The 25,470-nt window shown below is 33.6% G+C and overlaps 2 protein-coding genes and 1 long non-coding RNA gene across 4 annotated transcripts; 2 read left to right on the forward strand and 1 right to left on the reverse strand.

The window, feature by feature from the left end:
- The first annotated feature begins 1,546 nt into the window (after positions 1-1,546).
- Positions 1,547-6,792, forward strand: EMB2444 (RNA-binding (RRM/RBD/RNP motifs) family protein). Its single transcript, XM_078298725.1, has 9 exons — positions 1,547-1,795; positions 3,584-3,632; positions 3,745-3,833; positions 3,937-3,993; positions 4,370-4,432; positions 4,912-4,977; positions 5,229-5,315; positions 5,537-5,630; positions 6,025-6,792. Exons 1-9 carry the CDS (start codon positions 1,691-1,693, stop codon positions 6,483-6,485), a joined length of 1,071 nt encoding a protein of 356 aa, XP_078154851.1. The 5' UTR covers positions 1,547-1,690; the 3' UTR covers positions 6,486-6,792.
- Positions 6,793-16,827: 10,035 nt separating this feature from the next.
- Positions 16,828-21,666, forward strand: LOC144550970 (potassium transporter 5-like). The gene is made up of 9 exons (XM_078298730.1): positions 16,828-17,105; positions 17,524-17,746; positions 18,039-18,287; positions 18,783-18,833; positions 18,934-19,194; positions 19,286-19,338; positions 19,458-19,572; positions 19,657-19,911; positions 20,489-21,666. The coding sequence occupies exons 1-9, from the start codon at positions 16,974-16,976 to the stop codon at positions 21,460-21,462; spliced, it is 2,313 nt and encodes a 770-aa protein (XP_078154856.1). The 5' UTR covers positions 16,828-16,973; the 3' UTR covers positions 21,463-21,666.
- A 1,854-nt stretch (positions 21,667-23,520) lies between these two features.
- On the reverse strand, positions 23,521-25,318 carry LOC144552008 (uncharacterized). Of its 2 annotated transcripts, none has more exons than XR_013510917.1 (2): positions 25,006-25,318; positions 23,521-24,158 (listed from the first exon to the last, which is right to left on the reverse strand). It is a non-coding gene; the product is annotated as an uncharacterized LOC144552008 (long non-coding RNA). The 2 variants fall into 2 exon arrangements; XR_013510916.1 differs by having other exon boundaries at positions 23,521-24,201.
- Between the last annotated feature and the right edge of the window lie 152 nt (positions 25,319-25,470).

Below are 25,470 nucleotides of genomic sequence, written 5' to 3' on the forward strand. Positions count from 1 at the left end.
CGTCAGAGAAAGAAAGGAGATGGTGGCAGTGAGGGATCGACAGAGCTTGGAAGCTTGGCTGGTTCGGTGGTGGGCATGGCGGAGGGAGCAACTGCAGTGGCAAAAGAGGGGAAGGAGAAAGAACTATGGTAACTTCATTCACGGGAGGAAATCAAAAGCAATCTCATTGAGATGGAGAGGACAAATAGGTTCCAATTTTCTGCCTAATTTGTTTACGAGTGAGTCTATGGTACTATGCATATCACGGGTTGTTACCGTACTACGGCTCTATATTTGAGTTTTCAAATCATAATGGTCGATCCAAACCGTTTATCTTGTTCTCCATATTAATGTGTTTGGAGACCAAATTTTACATTTTTTGAAATTTTTTTACTATTTTTTTAGATATTTAGAAAATCACTTGATCTGAAAATTCTGGACCATCCAAAAACAGTGATTTTCAATAAATCTAAAAAAATAGTAAAAAAATTTCAAAAAATGTAAAATTTGGTCTCCAAACACATATTAATATAGAGAACAAGATGAACGGTTCGGATTGACCGTTAGGATTTGAAAACTCAAATATAGAGCCGTAGCACAGTAACAAATCGTAATATGCACAGTACCATAGACTCACTCTTTGTTTACTAGAGAAAAAAGAAAATACTTGAGTGCGCATTTTTAGAAATGAAGATTGAAGAGTCGGAGGCAAATTAGAATTTGAAGCGTAATTTGGAGCAAAATTATTTGAACCCTCCTTTTGTTTTAATTAGCACGGATATATTTTTGCAAATGTAGAAGATAGAAGTTAAAGAGTTTATATGTTAGTTTTTGCCTTTTTGGTGATTAATCATAAACGTTGCATAAATTATTTAAAAACATCAAAAAACTCAAAACAACACACTGTAAATGCAATTAAGAAGAATTTAGTACGGATGACATTATATATGGGCTTAAATGGATCTTACGACTACAAGCGTGGATTAGTTTATATGGGCTTAAATGGATCTTTCTGAGCCTAGTAAGAAAAGCCCAACACCAAAGGCCGCGGCATGACTCGACTCTTAACTGGAAAGTGGAAACCTTATGAGTCCTGACATTGAGTCCGGTTTAGTCGATTTTGAACCGGACCGAATTAGTTTGAAACTTTGTTTGAACTAAACAGTTCGATTTTTTTGTTTTAATGGTTCAGTTTGATTTATTTTTTAAAACTGAATTATAATTTTGACTCGGTTCAGTTTAAAAATTTTGAAAATCGAAATAATCAAACTGATCGAACTTTTATATATTATAAATTTGGTCTGGATCTTGCCGGTTTATTTCTTAATCAATTGCTTTAAATATTTCGATTTATTTCTTAATATATTTTGATTTATTAAAAATTAATTGCTTAAATAAAAAAATTAACATATTTCAGTTTGAAACGAACAAATCGAAATAAAACTTTGGTTCGATCGGTTTAGTTGCAATGCTACATCGATTTGATTCGGTTCTTATTTTTGAAACCGAACCGAACCGAATCGATGAACACCCACTATACGTCTATACGACTATACGACCATAGTCTATACCTCCCCCAGTGATTTGCGGGTTGTTCTCTTCCCTCCAGCCTCCATTTTTGAGTGCAAGCTTGGCGGTTGGGCGGGGTTAGAGAGAAAGAAAGAGTGACGAATAAAGGTAGAGAGACTAATTAGGCTTTAGGTGAGCGGAAATGACGACGCGAATAGCGCCGGGAGTGGGAGCGAATCTGTTAGGGCAGCATTCGGCGGAGAGGAACCAAGACGCAACCGTCTACGTCGGTAACCTCGACCCTCAGGTTCTCTCTCTCTTTCACTTTTCGCTGTTATAGTTGCTTGTTTCAGTCATTGTCTAGGGTTTTCTTTTTACTTTTGTCAATAGTTGTCAGAACTAAGAAAAAAAGAGAGTACTGTAATAATTATGGTAATTTCTGAACTTAACTGTTGCTCACCCATGAGGAAATGATCAGGTAACTCTAGAAATTTTTAGTTAAAATAGTGCAATTTGCATTCAAGAAACCAGATCATAAGGGACTGGTACCAAACCTCTGGTATCACCCGTACATGTTTTTTACATACCATGATAAAGCAAATACAAGAGGTATACTGTGCCCATAGAAGCTACCATATTACGACTATCTGCACACCTAGCATAAAGCAAAACACACCTGCCAACAGTTCAAACATCAAACACTTACCAGTTCACAAAAATAAGCAACAATCAAGAAAAAACTAAAGACAGTAAGACCTAAAATACTTCATCCTGTTCTTCAAATGTCAGACTGGAGCCCTAAGCTTACTGTCTCCATTTTCCACCCATTCTATGCCAAACATGGAGTTCATGTTACTGGATGAAATTTAGTTTTAATATATGGAAGCTGTGATCTTTGCTCTTTGACATCCTTGAGCTTTTTGATATTATGTAGAGATTTAAGCTGTTTGTGTGGCAACTCGGAATTCAGGGAATGATTAGTTCCTTCTCAAATCACATTTTAGTGTACTGAGTTCAGAGAAAACAGGTTTCTGGAAATATTTTTATTTTACTCAAAAGATGTTTAACTTAAGGGTAAAGAAAGAAGTCCATGGTTTTTCAAGGAAAGTCCATATTTACGTAATATATTTGGAAGTTGGAGATAAAAATTTTGGCCTGCTTTCCCTTTCTTATTATTTTGGTACCTAAACTCAAATCCTTAAATGCAAGTAGCAACGAATTTTCCCTAATGCACTCATCTTGTTGTACAGACAGCAGATTTTGATTATTTAGTTTTTGTTCTGGTGCTCGACATATCCCATAATGAGACACCAGCTTTAGTTGAAATACTAAAACTCTGATTGGAACCAAGAAGCACAAATTTTCAATTCAATTCAATTCAATAGAGATGACTTCAATAGAAATGAATTAGAATTGTAATTTTCAGATTGGAAATAATGTTTTCACCGATGGAATTCATTTGGTGAAAATCAAAGACATTTAATTCTTATAATTTACCATCCATACCATCAACTAGGGTTTATGGCTTTGGCAGAAATAACAGAAAGAAAAAAAAAAATAGAACGAAAGAGAGTTCACGTAGAGGAGGAAGAGTAATCTAGTCGGCTATTTTGATTCTCCTCTAACAACAATGGTACCCTAAACAGCCTAGCAGAGAAGAAAAGTCCTGTCATTTTATTCCGTACGATTCTCACCCAAATTCCATCAATATGTGGAGGATTTTGTCAAGCGATTTGGTCTCCCTGAAATCCCATTGACTGAAATCATTTCTCGTTGCTTTTCTGCTTCGAATCAGCCACTCACTGCGAATTCCATTTCTAAATTTGATTTCATCATTTTCTTCCACGTTCCGATTGGAGCCCAAATACATTCCCTCTTTCACATTGAAAGTCGGACACTTCAGGATATTTCTCTATAGGGAGTTGATTCACTTTAAATTAAATCTTTATTGTTTTTACTATTTTGTCAAATCTGAAGTGCTGCAGTCTTTTTATTTGAACTTTCTGTATGAAATACCATAATTGTTTACCTACAATTCTACTTGTATTTTGTTCGTTCTTTTTTATGTTCCTAATAGTCTTATTCTATATTTTAGGTCGGCGAGGAGCTTCTGTGGGAGCTATTTGTACAAGCAGGCCCTGTTGGTAAGTTGTTTATCCCTCCTTTCTATGATCACCTTTTGTTTTCATACTGTCCTCGTGTTGTTTTGTGCTTATAGATTCTTTCACCTAATATTTTATTTTTTTTATCTTACAGTAAATGTGTATGTTCCAAAGGATAGGGTGACAAATCTACACCAGGGATATGGCTTCGTTGAGTTTCGTAGCGAGGAAGATGCAGACTATGTAAGTACTGATATAGTGATATTTACTTGATTTTCTGGTAATTATTTACGGTTGGTGTATTTATGTAATTTTTTTTGTTTATGTTGATGCTTAACATGTGCAGGCGATTAAGATTTTGAACATGATCAAGCTTTATGGAAAGCCTATAAGGGTGAACAAGGTCAGTTAATGCTAAATTGTTATTTCGGAATTCAGCGTAGTTTGGCACATTGAAAATTTGAATACTAAATTGTTGAGAACTTGAGATGTAAAAAGCTTTGGGTGCCTGAATGGCATTGGTCTTGACGTGTTAATTTTAGCTATCATATGGATTTTTATAGGGCTTTAATGGTCAGTTACTTATTTTGAAAATTGATCGCCTGTAAAATTGTTAGGGTAGTAAGCATGTTTCTCTCATGCTGGTACAGTACCACTGTACCAGTACTGGAGTTAAACTCAACTGTGGAGATGGGTGCTTTAATCCCCATTTATTATTGTGTGTTTCTGAATTGTCTATATTATTTTTGGTAAAATTTATATAACTTCCTCGTTTTTAGGCTTCCCAAGATAAGAAGAGCTTGGATGTAGGGGCAAACCTCTTCATAGGCAACCTTGATCCAGTAAGTATAGGGCATCATGATAAGCTTTATTTAATTTTCTTTTTCACAGAAGCAATTTAAGTAATTTTGAGCTTGTTTTCTTCTAAACGGAGGATATCAATTTGGTGTTGTACTTTGTCCGGTGCTTACTGGACTTCCTGTGTATGATACATTTCGTATTGTACAAGTTAGTGTGTTTTTTTCATAGCGTGCTTTGTTTTTTCTTGCTACTGAAGTAATATAATAATATGATAGTAAAAGGTTAAAAAAAAGATTAAAAAAGGCATCTGATTATTATTTACCCAGTGCATATTATGAGGTCTTAACCCAAAAAGGCATATGATTATTGTTTATAATCTTCTCTTGCAACAAGGGGTACAAGGCCTTTCTGATGAATATATTAAGGAACTTTTACTTTTCAGTTTTCACTGTTCTGTATGCTTGTAATCAGTTTACTTGCTGACAACTTTTCTGAGTAATATTTGTTTGAATTAAACCAGGATGTAGATGAGAAGCTTCTCTATGACACTTTCAGTGCTTTTGGAGTTATCGTAACTAATCCAAAGGTGATTTTCTAGCAATACTCTTCATTATTATTATTATTACAACTACTAATGGAATGCTGCATGTGTTGAGTAAATTCATTGTCCACCTTCATTTCCGACTAGCAGGTTTATTGTATGGTTAATTATAGTCGTTACCAGCATTTATTGGATAGGAAATGCTGAAATTAATACAATAATTGTATTTTATCTTGAACCATATCTCTATTTGCATTCTATGACATAAGCTTTAAATCTTTGCTTGTCATCTGCAGATAATGCGTGATCCTGAATCTGGTAACTCGAGAGGATTTGGCTTTGTTAGTTATGATTCTTTTGACTCGTCTGATGCCGCAATTGAGGTAATTCTGACTTCTAATAATTTCATTGGGGACCTATAGGTGATAATAAAAGTTTAACCAGCAAACTGCCTTCTTAACTGCAGCCATTTAATCTTTCTTTGTTTTTCTCATCAGCTGAACTGGTAATGTGGCTACTAAGTTTTTCTCGGGGTTTCATTAAGAGGCAAAAAAAATTTGATTTGGCGATTGAACTACTAAGAATATATTTGTTTTATTTTCAGGCCATGAACGGTCAATATTTGTGCAATCGTCAGATTACAGTCTCGTATGCATATAAAAAAGACACGAAAGGAGAGCGTCATGGCACACCAGCCGGTGAGTCTTCCGTCTTTCATGAAGTTAGGGTTTCATAACAGATATAGTGAATTAAAAGGAAAGAGCATGAAAAATGTAATTTTGCTTCTGGTAATGCAAGTATTGCAATACCAACAAATACTTTTGACTCTATTCAACATTCTTGCTTAGTCTTGCCTGGATCTGTGCACTACCTGGTAAATTAAAATATAATAATTGAATATCAGAAATTATTAACATGAAGAACTTTTTATTAAATTAACAAAAGGGCATTCATAACCATACATGCCCTCTACCTGGGACCAGGTACCAGTTCAGTCTGATGTGTACAGCTTGTGTACCAGTACTAGTCATGACAGTCAGATATTTGTAGTATGGCATCTCCCAATAACATAATTCGGTTATCTTTATCCAGAGAGAGTACTGGCAGGGAGCAACCCAGCAGTCCAGAAGAACCGACCCCACACATTATTTGCTAGCGGGCCTCCAAGTCTATCTAATGGGCCACCGCAACACACTTCTCTCCCACCTAGGCCTTTCACAAACGGCTCTGTGCCACCTCCCCCAGTTCCAGTCCAATCCATGCAGGGCCCACCTCTAGTCGGGGCCGGCCAATACCCTCATCCAATGCAGATGGGGGGACCACCGTCTTGGCCTCCGCCGCATGGTCATATGCAGCCGGGCCAGAACATGCCACCTCAAGGGATGCGACCACCTGTCCAGTTTGGCAGACCTATGACACAAGGCATGCCTCCACCACCTCCTAATGCTGGCATGATGAGACCAGGTGTTCAACCGCCTCCACCTCCTATGTGGCGACACCCGCCTCCGCCAAATCAGATGATGCCACCACCCCCTGCTGGGATGAATCAATGAGTGTTGAGAGCCTCTAGTTCTTGTTTAAAGACCTTAGGTTGAAATTGATGCATGAATACCTAGTTACTATTTATGCCCCTTTAGGATTCCATTTTTCTGGTCCATGTTTAATTAGATGCCAAGTATGAAAAATCATTTCAGTTCATCTGTTCAAAAGATGTAACCCTTTTTGTTTGGCGAGTTCTTGAATGAAAATTGTTGCGTGGGAAATTTTGATTGGGACGAGTCAGATTCCTCTCTACTATTGAGTGAACTTCATCTGTTTAATACCAGGCTAGCGACTGCTAATAGCTAGCCATTACTGCTGTAGGCTGATAATTTGTTTTAGTGTATGCTATGATTGTAAAGCTGATGCAAAACAAAATTTTGTTTGCTTGTGTGTTGTTTAAGTTCAGTTAGGGTTGGGCCAGTGTTTTGTGCTTCTTTTGTTGTGTTTGATCAGGGTGTTTGGGACTTGTATTGAGGGTGAGGAGGCATCACATTTTTTAGCAGAATAATATATGCACCCTGCAGTAGTCGTACAAATAAATAGTACTATCCGTAATTTTCAATGTTAAAATAAAATAAAATGTTTTGCGTAGTTAACTAGAAAGTAATATAACCTTTAATTAATTAATCCGTGCAAAATAAGAGAAAACGAAGACACGTAAAGAGCAAATCTTTGTTTAACTGCGCATGTGCTTTGATTCGGTTCGGTCATTTTTTTTAATACCCAAAATAAAAAATAAATTTACCAAACTAACCAATCTTTTGATTTTTTTTTTTTATTTCTACCCAGACCGCCTGGCATACTGGCGGTCCAGATCTGTAGTGAACCGCCAGGTGGTGGGGCGGTCCACTAGGAGACCTGACCGCCCACAGCCCGTGCGGTCCACTATGCATCAATTAAATCTGAACCGATTAAAATCCACTATGCCCATGTTATAGATTCATATCTCTATTTTTAAAATTCAAACAGTTAACAATCTGAACTATTAAACATGATATCCATAAGAAAATAGACTTCGAAATCAAATTTTACATTTTTCAATTGATAGGGCCCTGAGCCATGGACTCGTGACAAGGGCCTCCGAACCGGTCCACCAAACAAGTCAAGAACATTAGGGGGCAAACATAAGGAATTGAGCCACCAAAGCCTAAGTGCTAAGGGCCTACAGAAGACCAACAAGAGGCCTTCGAGATCTCGAGAAGGCCCAACCCAGATTCGAGATCACTCATATGGAGTGATCTCTATGACAGGCTTCGTACGGTCTGTCTCGCTCGCCAGACAGAACTGTCAGGCCCTCCAGGTCGGTGCTCTACACAACAGCAAAGGTCCGACCTATATAAGGCCCAAAGCTGAGCCTAAAAGGGGGTTCACAATTTTACACAGACACAGTATTAGAGGTTAGAGTCCGAATACCTTACACACGCACTCGAGTCCAACTCGAGAACCACGTCTAGTCGCCTAGGGGGCTAGTACATATCATCCGTTTTTTTTACTATTTCTTTTAGATAGAAAAATAGAAAATTATTATTTTTGAATGGTCCAGAATATTTGAACCAAATTTTCAAAATGCGTTTTATGACTTTATCTATGGTTGACAAATCATCATTTCGGTTCACATCTTCTAGTACGGAACCATATTTATTCAAGGATAACACGGGAGGAAAGTAGGCTGGCAAATGTCACACCTAATACCAAACTATTTGTGTTGCCTTCTTTATCCTCTTTGGTCTCTAATCTCTAATTCTCTATATTCTCACCTACCGTTACATGTTTAACTGCATAACACTAGACAAGAGAAACGTGAAGAGTCACTGATCTCATAATCAATTTTTTTTTTATTATTTAGAAAAAGAAAAGTGGGGGAGTGATTTTCAAAAAATAATATTGTACTCGTTGACACTCTTAGTTTCACCACACTATTAATACAGTGTGATATTAGCTGCGGAGCCAGACTTTCGAATTATGAGATCAAACACACAATAAGAATTAATTATATAAAAATTTTCTCATAGAGAATCAATTTTAACAATAAAAAAATAAAAAAATATAGAAAATTATACCTAAATACATAATTAAAAAAATAAAAAATAAAATAAAAATCAGTTGACTCCCATTTCCTTCACTTGAGTTCGCCTCTGTGTGATACCAATATTGGTGCAGTTGGTGTGTTCCTTGATCCAACTACAAATGCATCACGCTTTGCTAAACCAAGGAACACCCAATTTAATCAAGTAAATATAAATATTACAAGAAAATGTATAGTTGTAAATATTATTACAATATTGTTGCATTATGCAAATATCATTACAACTTAACCTGACACTACATGGTCGGTAACAAATATTGTAACAGTATACAAATTTGATTACGCAAACAATGAATATGACTTATAATTACCCCATAAAATCTCTGCTCACACACTAATAACAGTAGAAAAAAGTGGCTCTTTTGTTTTTATATACATTCAACGACGACTTTTACTAAAACAAAAATGAGAAAAATATCGTTTTCTTTCATTATCTGTCGCGTATTTTTAAACCAGAGCATTTCTTTCTTGACATTTCTTTACCGCAAAATCCTTTCTTTTCATAACCTACACACATTTCATATAGACATTTTTCACGTTTAGTTTGTTCTTTTGCACTTCAAAATCTCATTCATTTCTACTCATCTTCCCCCCTTTTGCTTTCGGACTCGGACAATAACGTTTCCGTCTCTATCTTCTTTTTGTTCGTTTTTGTTTTTCTGTAATAATAATATAATATCTGATGTACTAATATAAACTTATGTTTTAGTAGTATAAACATTTAATTAAAAAGTATGAATATCAAATTAATTTTTTTTAACATTTTTTTAAAATATTTCACTTTCATAAATATAATTAATAGTTGTGGTATAATATATGAACTTAACATTTTTAACGAGGTAAAGTGCATGTTAATTGATTATTTTACATCAATTATTGGTGCATATTTTATTGAATCCTAAACAAGATTCCTATTAATCGAATCTAATGCCGCGTATCAAATAATTTAATGGCAGTATTGCATATAATTTAAAGTGCCACTTAAAAATTTTCAACATCAGCTACTTGATTTTGGACTAAATTTGTGAGAGCGAGTGTTAAGAGAACAACCGTTTTAAATTTTATTTTATTTTTCTTAAGAAAGATGGGAGGTTTAATTTTCAAATTTTAAAGTCCACAAGGACTCCATTCATTTTATGAACCCACGATCTCTCAATTTATAATACACAACGATTCAATCTATAATACATAAAAAAATATATAGCCTACCAACTTTTATTTAATGTTCATAAAAGATTTTTCATCGGAGTTGAGTTTGAACCCACGACCTCCTAGTATGCATGTTAAAAATATATAAACTTTTTATTTTAGAAATATTAAACAAAATTTGAAACTTAAGAGGGCCGGAATTGCAAATTTTGGTCTAAACACACTTTTTTCTAACACAAACTTTTCTATGAATGAATTTTCAACTTCTTATCTTTATACCTGTCCGAATTAAAATTCTATTCATGAAAGGAACTTTTTATCCTATCCTTAGAAAAGTAAAATACCGAAGTTTCAAATCTCCACCCTTAAAAGTCAGATTTTCATATCCCAATCATAGTCGTAGAAAACGTCCGTTTAGGCCGATTAATTGGCCGATTAGTTATTGGAGGTGACCAAATCGTCATAAATTTTCCTGACTAATTCGTTGATTTATTTCCGATTATGACGGATTATTTTTTATTATTCTCAATTAATCTCTTGACGATACCCTGTTCGTTCGACAACTGCATACCGTTATTTACAACACTGATCCCAACCTTTGAGTTCTATTTTTTTTTTCAATTGAATATGTGGACTGTGTAACCTCTTTTTATGACCTTTCCAAATTCTCTAATTCTTTTATTATTTTTTAGATAATTAATTTAAAATTTTATATTACTTTAATAAAAAAAACTCGGAATTAAACCTTTGATGCATAATCATTTGAAAATTTATTTGCCACCGTTCTTGTTACCTTTTTGTTTATGACAGTTGAATTGGTAAAATAAGCACCACATCCAAGAAACCTGTCATCGTCCAAGGAGGCTTGACTTTACAATTCAACGAAAACTTATAAATCATGTTTAAACCTTATTTTTCCGATTTTTTTATTTATATCCATAAAATAAAAGAAATTTAAAAAAATAACCAAACGGGTTATAAAAATCAAAAAGTATCCGAACCGGTTAACTGAATTTAAAAAAATAACCAAACGGGTTATAAAAATCGAAAAGTATCCAAACCGGTTAACAGTTAACCGGACTCGAATCAAATTTCCGGTTAACCATTAACTGGATTCATTGAAATAATTCGGTTAACCATTAACCGTTTTGGGGATTTTAGTTATTGAGTCATATGTTGAGTCCATCTCATCCGTCCATTTTGAGATGCAAAGCCGGGATTGAGGAGTCAAAGTGGGATTTGACTGGGTCCCACACACACAAGGCCTTATGATTGGTCTCCAGCCGTAAAACCCGCAAAACTTTAGCATTGAAAAATGAATATTTAAATCAACAATTAAAAGGAGTACCCACCCTCATCTACTTTTATTTTATGGATATAAATAAAAAAATCGGCTTATTTTTTGTTCAGGTGAAATATAGCTACGCAAAAGATATGAATAACAAGAGAATTAAGTCAATTAAATATGAAACAATACGTATATATGATAGAGAAATTAAGAGTTTCTTATTAATTTTTTGTTTGATATGATACTACAGTATTGGTTGTTACTATGATTCCTACTAATAAGAAATATGTTCTTTTGACATTTTTTTTTAACGCAATTAATTTCCTAAATTGATGATTGGAGCTGGATCAAGAAGCGTTTCCACCATTAAGGAGCTTTCAAATTTCATGTAATTTAGAATTATTTTAATACTAGAAATAACCATTAAAATTATATCAAAATTTTTATTTTTTTTCATGTGTATTTTGTGTATTATGGGGGAGTAAAACTATGGTGTTTCTAAGCTCATCGGTGTTGTTCGCTAAGGAGAGATTAAGTCTCTTTAATACTCTTTTAGCCTTTTTAGTTGCTTAATTCTGCCGAACATTGGTTTTTAGTGCGGATTAAGATCACCTCATTTAGTCTCCTTTTACCTGGAGCTTAATCTCTATCTGGGTTTTAAGGCACCTCTACCATTTTCTCAAGTTTTTTTTAGCTTTAACCCACAGAGTAAGACAATCGAACATCGGTTCCTTAGTACGGATTAAGATTTAATCCTAATTGTGTTGCTGAACAGCTCTGATTCTATTGGTGATCATAATTTTAAAGTTTATCGAATTGGTTTCGGACGACGAATCCAAACTATTGAAACCAATCTAGTTAGTGAGTGATATGTTTGTATGCAAAATATATAAAATTTTCAATTAATTTAGTATACAGTCAAGTGGTGAAAAAAAAAACTCATAAATTAATTTTAATGCTTTTATTTTTATTATTTTGACCAGACTTTATAATAAATTAATTCAAAAATTATAAATTTTTATGTAAACACTCACTCTGAAAGAGTTGAAGCAGATTGATTTCAACTGTTTGATTTTGTTGTTTGAAATATAATTTTATGTTCACCAAAAAATTTGGGAAATTTAAGAACACTTCGCTTGAGATATTAAAGTATATACAAAATGGTGGTATTTGAAACTCCTCATTAAAATAATAAATTATTCAGAAGGTTTTTAATATTGTTAGTTAATTTATTATGGATGGATCTCGAGTTTTCTTTTCTGTATCTTCTATGAGTAACAACCAGCCGTGTGAAGCCATTAGTTAAGACTTAAGAGTCTAAAGGTAGAAAGTCTAAAGGAAGATAGAAAGTCCGCATTGGTACACTGAGGCCATTAGTTAAGACTTAATTAAATTTGACATTTATTTACCTACTAGAAAAAGTATATGTGCAAAGTTCTAAGATGGATAATGACACCCAATAGACTTTTTTAATCAATGCCTTCTGTTAGTTCGGATTTCACACGGTTTTGGTTCGAGTCCACACGGTTTTGATTCAGTTCACATAGTTTTTGGTGCGGTTTACACGGTTTCGTCCGGTTTAGTTCGGTTTTGTCACTATACGGATTGCTACGGTCTAGTCCAGATCTAGTGAAAAAAACCGGCCAGGAATCGTGCTAGGTTTGAATTTAACAACGGTCCAGTCCACTATAGATTTGAATCTCGGTCTAAGCTGGTCCAGATCAGGTCCACAGTTCGTCCAATCTAATTCTAAACCGGCCGGTTTTTTTCAATACACTATTGTCAAGTGTCAACCGCACCAAAAACAATTTTTTTCCAATTAATTGCATGCGTGGCTACACATGGCTAATTGTTACTCGTAGAGTAAAAGATATGATAAAACGGCTGGAGATTCATCAATAATAAATTACCTAATAATATTGAAAACCTTCCCAAAAAAAATATTATTTTGATATTCCAATATTTGAATATAATCTATATTTTGTACACATAATAGATAATACACTTGAAAATATTAAATTTTGATACAATTTCAATGGCCATATTTAATGGTGGTTTATATTATAAAAATAAAATCTGAATTGTATGAAATTAATGTGTAACGAATTATAAAATGGGTAAAATGTTTCTAATTTTTTTTGTTATTATTATTTTTAATTAAAGTTAGAAAACATTGTAAAAATTCTCAATTGAGAACGACTAAAGATATCTTAGTCAATTTGCTTGGCTAAATCCCAAGGGATAACATTTGGTAGCCAAAATTTATTATGAAAATATTGAGGGTTTCAGTTACAATATATCTTGGCCGTTGATACATTACGATAATACTACTTATTGTATTAATAATTATATTTTTTTTTAAAGACAAAAATGAGTCGTTGATATTTTATATTACAACCAAGGATATTTCTAAGAGTTTATAAATTTTATAGTTTATTAGTACAAGATCAATGTCACAAAAATTCAACAGTTCGTTGCAACTAATTTTGTGCCATGATTTTTTTCACCTCTATATTATTTTTATTAATAAACTCACATTTTATAAAAGCTTATGAACATATTTTTGTTATAATAGAACGGGATAAATAGTTCATTGTTGATTTTATGGAATTTAAACTTTTGTTAAAAAGAATTGTATGTTGATCCCTTTCACAAATTGTCCTAGTAATCTTATATTTGTTAAAAGAGAAATGTTTTGATACACCGAGCCATCATATCGAGCACGTCATCCCAAGCAGTTTAACAGAAAAAACTTTCAATGTTGTCTAACTTCCATTTTCAGTGCTAATATCCAAATATTTAAAGCTATGTTTATAACATTTTACAATGCTACTCGCAAGCATATAAACCTCTATCTGAAAGCATTAAAATTCTAAATCTTTATAGTTTTAACTCCTAACTACTTTTGTCTTCAAGCCAAAAACGGAAAGATTCCTTTCACCAACTTTTTTTTTTACTTTTTTCTCTGACCATTATAATTTATTTTTCCGATGATCTGTGATGAATTTTAGGAATCTAAAAATACGAACGTTTTCTATTCGATTTTATCTTTCAAATAAGATCCATGAAAAAAATACTTTTGAGTAATTTTAAAGTCATTTGTTTTTTTTTAAAGTAAAACTCATGAGCCCTTTTAAATTTTAAAGTTTTTAAATCTCAGTCTACAACAATTAAAATTTTCAAGACTTTGTACATGAGGTTTATATGCTTTGTAAATGTAGTGTTATGGTTGAGGTTTATATGCTTTGAAGTGTTATTGTTGAGGTTTAAATTCTTTGTACATGAGATTTATATGTTTTATTCTAGAGATTTAAAGTGTTATTAATGAGGTTTATATGCTTGTAAACGGATGTTTAAATTATTTTGAAGCAAAATTTTAAAAAAATTGAAAGTTACAAAGATTTAAAGTGGTAAAAAAAATTATGATACAAATATAACTCGAAAGTTATTCTTCACGGATCTCATTTGAAAGTGAAAATCGGATAAAAAACGTTCATATTTTCATATTTGCAAAATTCATCACGGATCGTTGAGAAAATGGATGAGAATAATTGGAGAGAAAATTAAAAAATGTGGATGAGAATAATATTTAAGAGTCATTTGAATTATAGACGGTGACCGGATTAGCGTCATAGTTATAGCTTTTGTCTATTTTTGAATTATTTTTCTAGTTTTGTTCATTTTTTAATTTTTATCTTCTTATTTTTTATTAATAACAAAATCGGTATCTTTAGATATTGCTCACTGAAGTTTTTAAAATGAACAAAAAAAAACAAGCACACAAACATATTAAGAGAGAGATGGAGAATAAGATAATAAGATAATTAAGAGTGTAGATGAGTGGAGTGTAGAGCTGTCAACTGAGCTGGTTCGCCAAATTCATGCATACTAAATTCACACAAATTCATATTTAGATCGAGCTGACTCGTCAGCTTGCGAGCGAGTTAGGTCTCAGCTTAAACTTGTTAATTTTAGATCGAGCTAGTGGTGAGCTGGCTCGTTAGCAACTCGGTCCACTAACGAACGAGTTGTTAGCGAGCGAGTCAGATACGAGTTATGATCGATCTACGAGCTACAAGTTTTTTTGCCACCCCTAGTGGAATGAGAAAAATATAGTAGTATAAAGATATTGATGAAAATAAATTAATAGATTGATGAATAGTTGACTCATTATAAATATATTTTTTATTAATTAAATTATTAGTAGGTATTTAAAACCACTAATTTAAAAAAATATAATAAAAAAATATTTCTGACTTCAACGGAGGATTAACGGTACTGAAAAAAGTCAACAATAATTAATGACAAATATCAACACCACGTACGGAGAGAATTAATTTAAAGAAAATCAACAAACTTCAATTAATTTACGTGTGAAGCACTCCAACAACTGCGCTCGAATCTTTGAATAGAAAAAAAAGAATCTTGGTTGTTTTTCTCTTAGGTATTTCTTTTAGAAAAAAAAAATGGCACTCGGATCATAACAAATGCTCTTTAAAATTGCAACTGTAAAAGATATATGAGCATGTATTTAACAAAAAGACAGAAATTCAAAGAAAATGCTTCGTTGTAGTTTTATTGCTAAATATTAGGATTATAATTTACTGAAAATATATAATTAACTAGAAGAATCTTTGAAAGAGTATGTGCTTGCAATTTGCCACCAATATTATCAAATTTAACATATAAAGATCTTTCACAGAGAACATAAAATAATTCAAAAATATCTAATTGCATAGCTTATACATTGTCAGAGCTGTTAACTTCTAATTAATAACTCAATTATTGATTCAATTATGTCTTAAGATATGACTTCCCCTTGCAAACCATGATTAGCCTTGACAGTTTAGATGCTTAAAGTAGAATAAAATTAAATGATTTTTTGTTAATAAGCCCTATAATCCGTTTCTAGCTATTAGGTACTTAGCTATTATCAAAGAATTTACATAATTTCCCCAACGTGTTGGTTTATCAAAACATGTCATGCTTGCTTTATCAATATGTCATGCTTGCTTTATCAAAACATACATATGATCGATATACAACTAATACCTGAACGGATTTGGTCATGTCGTGAGTTTTTTAAATCCTTATCTTCTTTTTCTGCTCTAATTCGTCAGGAGAAAAAAATTGTACTATTGTTAGTATTTTATGACTACTCCTGATCGGAATCGTGGATCCACCCCTGACTATATATGACATATCATTTCAACAATCTGATTGAAATCATACATTCTTATCATTTGGTGATTTTTTTTTAATTAATGATGTTTTGGAATTTGTGCGATTTGGATCAAATGGCTTAGATTGTATTTTGTAGTTGTGTAAATGCAATTATGGTAGCAGAATGAACGTCCCAAATTCATTTTCACATCTGTATCAGAATCCTCAAAATGTCTCAAGAAATTTCTTATTTTCTACAAATTAGTTTGACATGATGTAGAAGAAATATTTGTGGATCAAATTCACGCATAATGCAAAAAACTTTCAGTTGTTGAGAAAACTGACTTTGAATTGTGCGCTTGCGTATCTTGACTTGCAAGCTGATACCATGTACAAAGTGCATTTATATGGTATATGGCTATGTGAATGCTGTGTGTGTTTGTGTACAGAAGTTAGCACCTTTCATTTTCTATTCCTCGTTCTCTGTTATCTTGCTCTACTATAATATTACTACAAACTTCTTTGGGGGAATTTCACGTATACCCCTTAAAAACATCAAAATTACGTATTTTGTTGATTAAATTAAAGGTTACAATAAATAATCAAGTTAAGATCAATAATTGAATTAAAAATTTGGATCCATTGACCAAGCTAGTACTGGACAACCTTAACACTAATGTGTCTATAAATATCAAATTCAAACACACAAATTGCATGTTGTCTACAGTGAGAGCTCCATTCTCTCATTTGTAAACTTATACAGGGAAGAGTACATTTTCATATCTCCGAAAGAGGAGCTTCTATCGCTCGAAAATGTCAACTGAAGTTGAGACGATGGAGTCGGTGCCAGTGTCAAGAAAACAATTGAAGACAAGGCTACCTCGGCTCGACTCATTTTTCTATGATGCAGAGAAAGTTACTTATGCAGAACACCACGGAGTCAATGTATGATAGTTTTCTCTGTTATGATTTTAGTTTTGATTGTGTACAAATGTTTAGGAAAAAAAGAACAAAATCCATGAGGATATAAAGGTATATTAATTGTAGTTATGTATTGAGCAAAACAAAAAGAACAAAATCATAGTAATCAGAGCAAATGGCCTAACAGCCCAAGTAGTGAACTTTAATTAAGATGACTACAAGACGTTATCGGTTCAAGTTCTCAGCTTTTCCTTAAAACACATTAATACAGGAATAGCGAACTTGTGAAAAAAAAGTATACCAAAGGAGAAAAAAATTGGAACTAGATCAATTAACACAACAATTTCCGGGCCAATTACCAGTACTAAGGCTATATCAATTTGTCTTCATCAATTTCCTTTATTATTAGGCTGTTTATATTTTTTTTCTATCTGCAAAATAGGATAATTGGGTGAGAACACTAAGTCTGGCATTCCAGTCTATCGGTATTGTGTATGGAGATATTGGCACATCACCTCTATATGTGTATGCAAGTACTTTTACCGATGGAATCAAACATAATGACGACATCTTAGGAGTTTTATCCCTAATTATCTACAGTCTTATTCTCCTTCCTTTGTTGAAGTATTGCTTCATAGTTTTATGGGCTAACGACAATGGTGACGGTAAGGCTTTCTTTACCAACAATTAATTCATTCATTCTTTTTAATTTCTACTGTATAATCAAATTATTTAATAAAAAAGGTAGACAGAAAGATAAATATAAGCTGTTAAGTTTTACACCAGTAAATTATGATTGAGAAAAGAATGTTCCATGAGTATACAAGTATTTCTTCATACAAACCATTAACAAGTTATACATGGGCATCAAATATATCATTAAAACGGTTCCATCAATGGAAGGTTTTACTTTTTCTTCATTAATAAAGAAGCATGGAAAATAAACAACTTTTGTAGGTGGCACATTTGCATTATACTCGCTGATCTCAAGGTACACAAAGATCAGCCTGGTACCAAACCAACAAGCAGAAGATGCGCTGGTATCGAATTATCATTTGGAAGGGCTCACACCAGAACTAAAGAGGGCACACTGGCTCAAGCAAAAGCTAGAGAATAGCACAGTAGCAAAGATCTTGATTTTCACCTGCACAATATTCGCCACTGCCATGGTTATGGGTGATGGTGTACTAACCCCTCTTATCTCTGGTAATTAAACTTTTTTTAAAATCACGATCTTGAAATTTTGGTAGGAACATGTCCCAAAATGGCTTGTATTTAATACTTCCTTTTGTTAGTAGTGAGTTAATTTTTCTCATCCGACCATCGGTATTTCATCCATAGAAACATGTCCCTAAATGGTTTCTTTTCACTATTACTTCTACATGTCCCTAAATGGTTCATTTAAGCCATAGGTGTTAATTATAATTTACCTTGGAGCTCTTACTGATGTTCAGTGTTTACTTTCATCACACCCATAGCCGCATGGGAAACAAATTCTTCATTAATACGTATATGTTCCTGAATATATGTGTTTCCTTTCACTTCTGTGCATCTGTAGACAACACAGATGCATTCTCATTTAAGTTTTCTGATAGAGGCCAATATAAACAGATGATGAGTATTAGACAGCAGAACAAGATATATTAAATTAACAGTTTATTACCTCATTGCTTCAATTAATGAATATATTTATTTTTGCAGTTATATCTGCTGTAGGCGGTGGGCTGACTGAGAAAGTTAATTTAACAACAAGTATGACAGTGGAGTTCCAATCTTTTTAAAATTTATTATGTTGATATTGATTTTAAAAATCATTGTAATGACTTCTATTCCTTAAAATATTTGAACACAGATCAAATAGACTGGATTTCTGCGGCCATATTTGTAATCCTTTTTGCAGCACAGAGATTTGGTACAGACAAAGTTGGTTACGCGTTTGCTCCTATAGTTTCCTTGTACTTTCTTTTTATTGGTGGCATCGGATTATATAACCTTATACATTATGATATTGGAGTTTTACGGGCATTCAATCCGAAGTACATTGTAGACTATTTCAGTAGAAATGGAAAGCAAGGATGGATCTCGCTTGGAGGTGTTCTCCTATGCTATACAGGTAATAAATACTTAATCATAAAGAGCAAGTTAAGCTTAATTTACTCAATATGAAGGGTCTTTTTTAAGCTAATAGAGTGTTTTGAGTGCAGGAACGGAGGCTATGTTTGCTGATTTAGGCCACTTTAGTGTCCGAGCTGTCCAGGTAATATATTTATTCTCTTATGTTAATATTCCCAAAATCCACATTTTATTCATTTCTTTCGTTCTTCTATTTCTGACACTATGTATCATTGACACTGTTCATTTTGAATTGAAATGCAGATTGGCTTCGGCTGTGCTTTATTTCCAGCTGTATCATTGGCTTATATAGGCCAAGCTGCTTATCTCAGAAAACACCCAGAAGACGTTGCCACTATTTACTACAAATCTATTCCAAGTAAGATGCATATGCAAATTAAGTTTCAAATTAAAAAACATAAACCTTTGCTTAACCCCCATCATTTTTCATATGTATACCCAGGTCCACTGTACTGGCCAACCTTTGTAGTATCAGTAGGAGCTGCAATTATTGCAAGCCAAGCCATGATTTCTGGAGCATTTGCAATCATATCACAGTCACAGACTTTGGGGTGCTTCCCTCGGGTGAAGGTATTACGCACTTCGAAGAAATATGAAGGACAAGTATACATCCCCGAAGTGAACTTTGTGCTTGGACTTCTTTGTGTCATATTGACCTTCGCATACAAGGACACCGCCAAGATTGGCAATGCTTATGGTACAAAAAAATAATAATATTTTTATTCATACGCATGTACATGCACAGAAAATGGAGCCGCAAGTTTACTTAAAATTTGGCGGAAAAATCAAGTTATAGGTTTCCGGCTAGTTCGAGGCCATAAACATATGGTTGGTTTAGTGTAGCACGTTCTTTAAGCCATCAGTTTATTATAATAGGCTTATTGTTTTAGATATAAATTAATGCACTTATATATGATGCCATGAATTTTGGAAGACCAATCTAATACAGGTTATTTATTGAATTTTCATCTATATATAGAAGAATGACATTTAATCATTTCACAATTTATTTACTGACAATTATGTAATGACATACAACATGTTAACTACTAGAGCTGTTATAGAGCTCAATATCTGACTCCATTTCAAATCAATCAGCTTAAGTTCTAATGTATTGAAAGTTGAAAGATCTTGTTCTTTTCCAGGTCATGAACCAAAAAAAAGATAACTGAAACATGAGTTTAATTTTTTTTTCTGATTTTTGCAGTTTAGAGACTAAAACTTGCAATGTAACATGAGATGTTTCTTATCCTTTTTTTTTTATCTTTTCGCAGGACTTGCAGTTACTACTGTTATGTTCGTTACAACCATCTTTCTATCATTAGTAATGCTTCTGATCTGGAAAATATCTATTTTCTGGATCATATTATTCTTCACAATATTCGGCACAGCAGAACTCATCTTTCTCTCTTCCGCCTGTTACAAATTCAAAGAGGGAGGCTACTTTCCTATAGCTGTTGCTGCCGTCTTGATGGCACTCATGGGAATTTGGCATTACGTGCACGTAAAAAGATACTGGTACGAGCTAAATCACATGGTATCCAAGGACAAACTAGAAGAATTAACCACAAGGCGCTGCAGAGGGAGAATACCTGGAATCGGGTTTCTGTACTCTGAACTTGTACAAGGTGTACCGCCGATATTTGCTCATCTCGTGGAGAAAGTACCTTACATCCATTCAGTTCTCGTATTTGTCTCAGTAAAGACCTTGCCAATCCCTTATGTGAGTAGTGCAGAGAGGTTTATTTTTAGACAAGCCGAACCAAAAGAACAAAGGCTGTTCCGGTGCATTGCGAGGTATGGGTACAATGATAAAAAGGAGGATGCAAATGCATTTGCTTCTTCCCTGATAGAACAGCTGAAATCATTTGTGCATGATGAAAGTCTGTTCGCACAAACAACCCAATCGCAGCTGAACAATGAAAATATTAGATTGAGGCCAGGGGCACAATCTGCAGTACATGTTGAAGAAAAACTTGAGCAGATCAGTGGAACACAAGCTGAGCAGATCAATGAACCGCAGCACATACAAGACGACAAGCAGATATATGAACAGGAGTTGGCGAATGGAGTGGTGTACCTGCTGGGTGAGACCGAAGTGAGAGCGGAGCCTAACTCCAGTATCTTCAAGAAGATAATTGTGAATTATGTTTACAATTTTATAAAGAAGAACTCTAGGCAAGGAGAGAAGGCGTTGCTTATACCGAGGGACCAAATTCTGAAAATCGGCATGACATATGAAATTTGAGAACTTGTGATTCTGACTGCATGTATGCATGTGTGTTGAGCAATAATGCTCCGAATTATATTTTGTTTGTGTGTTATAGAAAGAATGAAACAATCTTGCAAAGTTTCTTCTTTACTATCTTTTTGATGGTTTGAGCTAACCTAGAATTTTGTGTGAATGTAATCCTTTTGTTTGTAAATGTAAAGTTAATATATATTGTCTAAAGTCCAAGCTATTCTAATGGGAATAGGTGTAGGTTCGATGCCCATCGGAACCAAGATCTACTGTAGGATCTCATCTCTCATTCAAATCTAATTAAAGGGTCCGAAGAAATAATGGAGCTTCTCAAAACGAATTTAGTCCATTAAAAAATTTAAACCCGATCGAGAGATGAAATCATGAAACCCACACCGCATCGCCTGCTTCCTCTCACTCTCTCTCGCGCGCAACTTCGCCGACTTCTCTGGTGCACGCAACCCCACCGGATCTCTGTCTCTCTTTCGCACAACTCCGCCTTGCCTCTCTCTCGCACCGCGCGATTCGGGGTCTGGTTATAAGGTATATGCCTCGCGACCTAGAAATCGATCAATTTTTTATGCTTATCTCGCCTTTCTCTCTTGATTTTCTGAAATTTCTGTTTTTTTTAATCTTAAGCTGTGGTGGTGTGAAAAACAAACAAGTCACTGGTAAGTGAGGATGTACGGAGAGCGCCACTGGTAATTTAGTATCAGTTTTGCGAGCTATTTATTTATAAAATTATCCATCTATATAGTGGTTATTTACAGTGATTTTGTTAAAATTACTTGTTCGTTTCTGGCCTCCTAATTAAGGGTAAGCTGAGGCTAAAAGATTTAATTGGGGTGCAACTGAATTTAGATGACAGTAATCAAGATCGCAAATAATCGATTAATAATTGAGAGTTACTGGATACTTAACTGAGAAGTTATGCTTAGTATGGGCATATTACCTAATTGGTGCTATAATTGGCCTCAGTTGCATATGTGAAGCTTACCTTGTTGTGAAACTCATAATTTATATATTTTAGTTGTAGATACATCAAACTGGTGAACAAGATGTCAGGTTCTACATTTCTTCCCATTTGCAAAGATTCTCTCTGTGCCATCTATGTATTTTTTTATATTTTGTTTTTAATCAAAGAGAAACAAGAATTACACAAATCATAGATGATGAAACAACCTCAGTATAATCCCTCATTGTATATATTTTTTAATTGTTATTATGGATAGAACGATGGGCATGAACATCCATTTCAGATCCATACTAATATTTCAGAACAATGGGCATGAACAATGTTAGTATAATCCCTTTATATAGAACGATGGGCATGAACATCTATTTCAGATCCATACTAATATTTCAGAACAATGGGCATGAACAATGTTAGTATAATCCCTTTATCATACTATCATGTTGTGTTGATAATGAAGCGTTTGAGTTTGCAATGTATGGAATTATGTTGTGTTGATTCTTCTTTGCAAGAGATGCCAAATCTATAATGTTGTGAAAGTGGCATAAACTACAAAGAGCTAGGATTGATTATATATAGTTTACTTTTTATGTTGTTGTTTAATCGCATGTAATATTGATTGACCTTCATTTTGTTATTGATGTATAGAATCCTTATTTCAAATTGTGATAATAATATTGCTTATGCTGTAATATTTTATTTTTATGACAACAATACTCTTGAAAATAACTCTTATGTGTCTTTGTGATGTTATGCAAGTATTTTTTCTCATGCTTGTATTTATATTTCTATTTTTTGTCATGCTTGATATTAAAATGGTTGAATCTTTACCGACATTGGTACTAATGCTCAATATTTGAGTTGCACTAACTTTATAACTTAGAAGAGTTGAAAACTTGTAATCTTATAGAAAAATCATCCAGAAAAAAGAATATTATGTGTTGGTTTAGCTCCACGACAGCATAATGGATATGCATATATGAGCAACTACAACTAGCAAGCATAACATCACAACAATAATTAATTATCAAGAATAATATTCTAGCAACAATTACCTAGCAAATAAAATTAAAAAAAACAACAGACAACCATAACATCACAATGTCAAATTTATAAACATAAGTTTACATACATGAAGGATACACATTCTTAGCATAACATCACAACTAAATTTATAAACAAGAGCTTGAATACAGAAAAAAAAATCATACACATTAGGAATTATAATTTCCAACAAAAATTACATCACATAAATATTATCTCTGGCTCTTTAATCCTGTCTTCTATTATTTTGTACCATCTCATCTCTAATTATCTCTGAGTGTCTCATACCAGTCTGTACCAGTAAAGATAGTGGATCCACTCTATAATAGTCGATCGACAAATAACAGAAAGACTAAAGAACCATTTCATAGTTACAAGTCAATTAAAAATATTAAAAAAACATGTTAATTACTGTGAAAAATCAATTATACATACAAGCTATAAGAAACACACATTGCAGATCAAGAAGAAACTTCTTCTATAACAAATTTGAAACCAAATCCATGAGCAATTAGTGATTTACCAAATTCTGAAAATCAAATCCATGGTCAATTAGTGATTTACCAAATTAACTTGGTTTTAAAAAATTGCTCAATGGTTCGCTGGAGAGATAGACGTAGAGAAGAGCCATAGTTAAAAATTGCTCAATTGGCAGCAAGAATTGTAGCCCAACTTCAAGTAAAAGCTAAGAGATAAAGCAAAACTATTTCACGTGCCATCATAATTATCTGAGAAAATAACATTATTTATTCATTAAAAATGAATATTTCTAAAGTTACACCATAGTTAAACTTTATGCAAATTAACTCAAAATTATTTTTTTAATTAAGGAAGTCTACAGGACCTTAACTTACCAACAGATGCCTGATTATGTGGTTCATCCGTTTCTTTTTGTATTTTTTACTTGATTCCTCAAAAAAAGTTTAGCCAAGTAAATTATTGGTGGAAGCTTATGATACCAAAGCAGTTTTAGGTTACCCTTTTGGACGTGTAGTGGTAGTACATAACAAATCCTAAATACAGATTGCTTGTGTGGAAAATACAAATAAAAAAGTAGTGCAATAACAAAATTCAACAATATGACTATGTTTAGACCTCAAAGAAATGCTAACAAATTCACAAATAAAACAAAATTCAACAGTATAGCTATGTTTATACCACAAATAAAATAATTATGCAGGGTAAATTTTTTGGAGACTGTCTTTATATGAGGTTAGTTAACTAACTTTTCAATACATATACGTACATCCTGGTGCTCAATTTGTAATTGGCTTAGTTTATTTTATAAACTTGTGCAAAGTATGGTCTAAACATAGCCATAGTCTTTAACAATTATCTAAACAAAATCCTAACAAATTTGAAATCCCCACTCAATTCTACTAAACAGCCATAAAATCTACATTGGTCCGTCCATTTTTTTCAAACATATTCATAAAAAGTATAAGATAATGATCGGCATTAAACTTGATTTCAAATTATCAGTAATTGAATTATCAATAATTGAAAAGGAGAGGTTAAGGTTTTAAGCATACCTCGGAATTAGGAACGATTGATTGGAGCTTTATAATTGGAGCGAGAGAGGCAAAAGAGAAGAGAAGAGGTTTAGGCCTGAGTCGATATGGCAAAGTGCGGTGAGCTTTCACCCCTCAATCTGAGTCGCGCGGTGCGTGCAAGAGAGAGTCGGTGGCCTGAGTCGCGCTCCCCACCACCGTTGCTTCTGCCACCTCCTCTTGAACCTCTCGTATTCTGCCAGTCGTTCGCGAAGTTTGGAGGAGGTCGACGCGGCGTGGGAGAGGAGGCGACGCTGCCTGCGAATGGGAAAGAGCGAGGAGAGAAGTTCAGAGTTTTGATAATTAACGGGTTGGACAATTGAAAAATATCAAATCCGTTTTAGATTAATTCGTTAAGTCGTCAAATTTTTAGATCAAATTTTGATGAAATCTACGGTGATGATGCCCATCGGAACCAAACTAGGTCCGATGCTACACTGATTCCAT

This window comes from Carex rostrata, chromosome 3, assembly GCF_964058835.1.
Source record: "Carex rostrata chromosome 3, lpCarRost1.2, whole genome shotgun sequence".
Classification (NCBI taxonomy): domain Eukaryota; kingdom Viridiplantae; phylum Streptophyta; class Magnoliopsida; order Poales; family Cyperaceae; genus Carex; species Carex rostrata.